This window comes from Fukomys damarensis, unplaced genomic scaffold (assembly GCF_012274545.1).
Source record: "Fukomys damarensis isolate Sample0158 unplaced genomic scaffold, DMR_v1.0_HiC HiC_scaffold_22, whole genome shotgun sequence".
In the NCBI taxonomy this organism is placed as follows: domain Eukaryota; kingdom Metazoa; phylum Chordata; class Mammalia; order Rodentia; family Bathyergidae; genus Fukomys; species Fukomys damarensis.
This window is the reverse complement of record NW_022900934.1, coordinates 20,427,724-20,434,068: the sequence shown is the minus strand read 5'-3', so window position 1 is coordinate 20,434,068 and position 6,345 is coordinate 20,427,724. Positions and strand designations below refer to the sequence as shown.

The 6,345-nt window shown below is 40.7% G+C and overlaps 1 protein-coding gene across 1 annotated transcript in view; it reads left to right on the top strand.

Moving 5' to 3' along the window:
- Positions 1–6,345, top strand: part of Fam83d (family with sequence similarity 83 member D) — an 18,144-nt gene that overhangs the window by 8,646 nt on the left and 3,153 nt on the right. Inside the window, exons 2-3 of the mRNA XM_033767192.1 lie at positions 579–746; positions 5,244–5,368. Of these exons, the coding sequence (XP_033623083.1) occupies positions 594–746; positions 5,244–5,368 (278 nt within the window). The 5' untranslated portion in view covers positions 579–593. The remainder of the gene's footprint in view (positions 1–578; positions 747–5,243; positions 5,369–6,345) is intronic.

The window sequence follows — 6,345 nt, the reverse complement described above, 5'->3', positions numbered from 1 at the left end:
AATGTTTTTTAAAAGGGCTGGCAAGCTCAGCACAAAGGCCCTAGGTTCAATTCCCAGTACTGAGGAAAACAAAACAAAACTTGAGATCATCCCAAATCAGACAATATTCATGACCATATATTTAGAGAATGTTACATCTAGAAGGGGCCTCAGGAATCTAAAGTCTTGCTTGCTTAATGCTGAAGCTGGGTGTGGGGGTGGAAGAGGGTACCTTAGATGGTAGTGTGTTGGCCCAGAGCCAGACAGCTCACTGATCTAAATCAAGCCTGGACAAGGAGGGTTTAGTGAAGGAACAGAAGTTGAACAGATCAGATTCACAGGCAGACAAGGCAGTAGCTTATCTATATATTTTTGAGAAATTCACTAGAGGAGAGTAGCTGGAAGGCAGCTGGGCCAAGTCCAGATCTGTAGGATTCTGGGGCCTGAGTGTCTGTGAAAATGGAATGGTGAGGGGAAAACTGGGCCTGAGAAGAAGGAAGAAGGTGATTGCAGAATGGGATTCTTAGCTCTGAGATGGGTCCAGCCTTCAGACAGTCTTGTGATCTGACATCTTGTCTTTTACTCCATTTCCCCTGTAGGTGATTGCTGTGGTGATGGATGTTTTCACAGACATCGACATCTTCAGAGACCTGCAGGAAATTAGTAGGGAGCAGGGCGTGGCTGTGTACATCCTTCTGGATGAAGCCCTGGTCTCCCACTTTCTGGACATGTGCATGGATCTGAAAGTTTATCCTGAACAGGAAAAGGTTTGTGTGGTACACGATTTGCATTTTTACCTCAATCAACAAATATGACAGAGTTTCTGTGATATACAAGTTGATTGGTGATTGCATCTCCCTTTACAAGCGAGGGAACCAAGACAATAAGCGAAGTCATTTGCCCAAAGTCTCACAGCAAATAAACACTGTTGACCTTCTGATTCTCCTCCTAAGTATCTTCCCAAGAGAAACAAAAGTACATGTCCACACAAAGACTTGTTTATGGATGTTTATAGAAGCATTATTCATACTGGCCAAGGGATGGAAGCAATCCAATATTTATCAGCTAATAAATGGATAAACAATATGTTGTCTATTCATACAATGGAACATTATTCAACCACCAGAAGAAATGAAGTGCTGACCTATGCTACAGTGTGTATGAACCTGAAAACATGCTAAATGAAGGCAGCCAGTCACAAAACACCACACTTTATGATTCCGTTTATAGGAAAGACAAGACCAAAATAGGGATCTCAATAGAGATAGGAGTTAGACTAGCATCAGGGTTAGGATGCAGGGGGAGTGGAAGGAAGAGTGGGGTAGCTACAGGGTACAGACTGTTTCTTTTAGGTGATGGGAATGCTTTAAAATTGACTGTGATGATATATCCATGAATATACATGAAAACCACAGGATTATACAGTAAGCGTGAATTGTATGGTATGTGAATTACATCTTGATTAAGCTGTTGAAAGGAAAGAAATGAAATGTTGGTCAAGCTTCAAAAAGTTGGCCTCTCTCCCTGTCCTGTGCTGTCTCCTAAAATGGGCAGAAACTAGCTCCATGGCTGAGGGCCTGGAGGCTGCCTTGGAAGGGCTGCTTGACAGTGACTCCAGGAGGCTCCACTTTTAATCTAATGATCCCTATTTGTTGAGCTCTATCCTGGGCACTGCTCAGTGCTCTTAACAAACGTTATGTGACCAATCCTCACAGCAGCCCCGTCAGTGCCTCTGCCTCTGCCCTGATGTTTTAGGTCAGGAAATAGCAACAGAGGCCAAGTGTCCACAGTACAAAGTAGCAAGCCTGGGAATTGTCTCAGTCTTTTTGCCTCCAACCCCTGTGTGCATGATCTCTGTCACCTGCTGCTGCTTATTTCTCATTATAAAATTAGATTTTATATCCTTTTCTCTGGCTGTGAGAATAATTTAAGTATTTAAATGTAAGGCTACACTTCTCAGTGCGGTGATGCAAATTCAAAATCCTAGCTGTGAAGGAATCTGAGTCAGGAGGTTCATAAATTCAAAGGCAGCTTGGGCCACTTAGCCAGATCCTCTCCCAAAATAAAAAATAAAAAGGGCTGGGGAATGTAGCTCACTGTTAGAGCGCTACTGGATTCAATCATTCTGACCAGGAAAAATAAATAAGTCTATGCAATTTAGCTGTCTTGGTCGCATTAATGGAAAGAGGCAAAAAAAAAAAAAAGTCATATTTTTATAAAATTTACGCTTTTTAATTAAGCAACTTAGCCTGTGAACTTTCAGAACTTAATGTGTTAGTGACCTATTTGAATATCTACTGTGTGCTGCATATTATTCTAGGTACTAGGTTCATTTTCAGCAACATGATCAAAAAATGTGGGCTTTAGTACTATAAGTTTCTGCATGGGAGACACTAACTTACCACCTTGTTATTATCAAGCAGTTTGGTCTGCAAAATTTTGGCTGTTTAACTTCTCTGTGAGTTCTCCTTGGCTCTTGTTTCCTCTAATGGGGAAATGGAGGATTAAGTTTAATGAAGTAGTTAGTGACCTGTCACTGGTGGAATTTCATGGTGGAGATATGATGGAGACTTAAGAGACTGAATGAAATAAGAGAGCCATGTAATTCACCAGTCAATTTAAACAAGATCTTGTGCGCCCAAGGAAAACATAAATCAGACATGGCAAAGAGTATTCTGTAAGTGAATATCAGCCCACGACTGCCCCACACAGAGCCAGGTAAAAAAAAATTGAAGGTGTCAGGGTGTAATTTTAAGGCACTCTCTATAATTAAGGATGTGTTAACAGCCGAAATCACAGAATAGTTCTAGCCATAACTTTGATCCATTGATTGGCTCTCCTTCATCTATTAGATAGAAATCTAGGAGGATTTACTGGTTCAGTTGTCCACTAAACCTTAGCAGAGCCTGCAGCTCTCATGGTCATCCAATCCACTGTAGGAGGTTTAAAAGTGGTCTGGCCCTCTCACTTCAACATTTTACGTTTTCTTAATTCCTTCCTAGGGAGGCCCCTTCTTCCCTGGTTGCTTCTCCCACCCAAGCACATCTCTGCTGGCGAATCTGTCCCTTGCTGAGGGGACTGACTTCTCCCCACCCTGGGCTCTGTGACCAGTTGAGTGCTGGGTTGTCTGGTCTGCAGGAGCTTGGTCACATATTCATGTGCGAGTGCTCAAGAGTGCTTTGGCCACAGTCACAGAGGCCTACACAGCATTCAGGTGGTTGTTAAGGGAAAGATGTATAAAACCACACCTAAGTCTTCCCACAGTGCTATTTTTATGCTTATTCTTGTATGTTGATTTTTACTACTCAGCTCAGGAATCATATACTCCAGGAAGCCCTCCTCCTGCCAATTCCACATGTACTTTGCGGAAAGTTCTTAGGTTTAAAAAAAAGTTTTTACCTTAAAATAATTTACTTGTAATTCTTTTATATATATATAATTTTTTTGGCACTGGGGATCAAACTCTGGCCCTTGCACTTGCAAGGCAGGTGGCAACACCACTGAGCTAAACCCTAGTTCTTTTCATTTGGAGTTGTTCTTCCTTTTTTTAAATTTTTGGTCTCTCAGGTTGTCATACTTTTGAAGAATACTAGCTAGTTTTCTGTAGAATGTGGGTTTTTCTGATGTTTCCTTATGGTTCAGTTCATTTGCTAATACTACAGAAATGATAGTATATCTAGCCATAGTTTTTTTTTCTTTTGAAATAATGATAGATTCAGAGTTGCAAAGATAGTAAGACGAGTTCTGTGTCCTCTTAGTTTTATTTTAGATAACTGATATGATACCAAAACCTGGAAGTTGACATTAGTGCAGTGTGTGTGTATGTTGTTCTGTGCCTTTCATTTCCCAAGCACATTAATGCACAGAACTGTACATGAGCCCAGAAACCTCCCTTGTACTACACCTTTATGACTCTCTCTCCTCTCCATACCCACCACTATCTTTAACCCCGCCAACCTGTAATTTGTTTTCCATTTCTATCATTTTGTCATCTTGTGGTCTAAGTTGCTTTATATATCAGTAATTTGTTCCTTTTTATGGTTGAGTAGTGTCACACGGTGGTGCCATAGTTTAACCACTCATCTATTGGACAACATTTAGGTAGTTTTCAAGTTGTGGTTATTATGAAGAGTTGCTATGAATATTCATGTAGAGGTTTTTGGGTAGACAAATGTTTTCATTTCTCTGTCTTGCTGTAGGTTTTTAATTATTCAGTTATTTTTCTCTCTCCTACTTCAGTCCTGAGGCCAAGAAGCATACCTTATATATATACCTGTTGTCTCAGGGCTGGGTGCATAATAGGGGCTTTCTATGTGGAATGAATGAGAGTCAAACAACAATCTTAAACATTTAATTTGAATGTGTAATATTCTAACAATATATAGATCCTAGTGTGTTCTAAACTTTCGAGAATGAGTTATTGTAAGCTGGGTATGGTGGCACTATAACCCCAGTGCTTGGGAGGCTGTGGCAGGAAGATCACAAGTTTGACCATAGCCTGGGAACATAATGATTCAGAATATCAAGACCCTATTTCAAAAAAATATATATATGGTTTTCTTATTTTGCACACCATAGTATATGTGTTTACATATATTACTTTATAGGAACAGTTATGTGTACACATGCATATAGTGTATTTCTAATGTATCTTTTGGTAAATATGTATTTGTTGAAGATGGAACTTGCTGATTAAGCCCCTTGTGAGGTGTTAGTGGCTTAGCAGGCCTATGTTAGAGAAGACTCATGCTCTGTTCTTATGTTCATTTCTCTCATGAAATGGGAGTCATTTGGAGTGGGCTGTTGTTTCTTAGAGATAGCGTTAAACAAAGAGTAGGAAAAATACAAAAGTAGGAGAGGTAACCAGCTTAGTTTCAGTCAATCTTTATCAAAATGTTATTACTATCCTCTTTTCTTTCATGAATATGGCCCCCACTTTTTGTTTCCAAATCATTTCTTCAATTCTGTTATTTAGTCTCCCCAAAAGTTTAGTCTTCTTTTAGAGCACATATTCACATGAACCAAGGGTCTCAGAAGTAAACCTAAAAAAGGACATGGAGAAGATGGACTAATGTTGAAGTAACATTACCTGAGTAACATCTGGCTAGCAGACCATGTGTGTTGTTGCTAAATGCTGACCCTAAGCAATGCACTTTCAGCAAGTTTAAGAATTACAAACCAAAGCCTTTGACCTTATTCATTTGCCCACCGAATCAGTATCCCTGTGTTGTTCATCGATTTTCCTCCTGCTCTTTTACCAACAGCTGATGTCAGTCCGGACAATTACAGGAAATATCTACTATGCGAGGTCAGGAACTAAAATTGTTGGCAAGGTTCATGAAAAGTTCACACTGATTGATGGCATTCGAGTCGCAACAGGCTCGTACAGGTATGTTTCTAACAGGTTCATCGCTTATTAATCTGAAGTCTTCCGAAGCAGCATGTCATACCAGGATAAAAGCCTTGTGTTCCTCCCTCTCAAGGAGAGCCTCTGGGGCTAAATGTTTCCACACATGCGCAGTTGTGTGTGTGAGTTGCTTCATCAGCCCTTCCTGTTGGAGGTAGTTGGAATGGGGAGTCATGGCCCTGTCCTGTGGTCCTTGGAACTAAACAGAGGTTTATCTTGCCTCAAGGCCACACAGTCAGTGCATCCTGGATTTAATCCTTGGCTCAGGCCTATGGGATGAGCTGGGGTTTAGCAGTGATCCATATAGCCTCCCATCCAGGTTTCATGGGGATTTGGACCCTCTTTGCCCTACTCACATGGAGGTAAGGGCAAATGCAGGTATTGGCATCAGTTGTGGAAGGCAGACCCAAAGTTGTCACCTTTAGACTTAGCTCCTCATCGTGCTTCAACCTTTCCAGGTTGGTGCTTTTATCTAGAAAATACGGACCATGTTTCTGACACACCTTTGAAGTCACTGGTAATGGCGTCTTCATGTAGAGAGCAGGGAATTTGAGTGGGGATTGTAACTAAGAGTGCTTAACATAATTTCCAGAAGTTGTGCCATTTTTATTTGGGTGGCTATGGTTGTGTGTTTTGGCACCTCTCCCTTAGATTGTCTGTTGGTATGTAATCATACCAACAGGTGTGTCTATAAAGTTTAGAAAAGAAAAACCCACTTGAAGAAACGTGCATTCCTGAGCAATAATTATGTGTTATCCTGAGTTTATGGCAGACAAACAATAAAATAAAAAAGCTATAGCTAGGGGTGGTGGCACACACCTGCAGTTCCAGCACTTGGGAGTCTGAGGCAGGAGGATCATGAATTCAAAGCCAGCCTGAACAACTTAGTGAGACCCTGTTTCAAAACAACATCATCAACAACCAGAAAGCAGCTTTTTTTTTTTTTTTTTTTTTTTTTA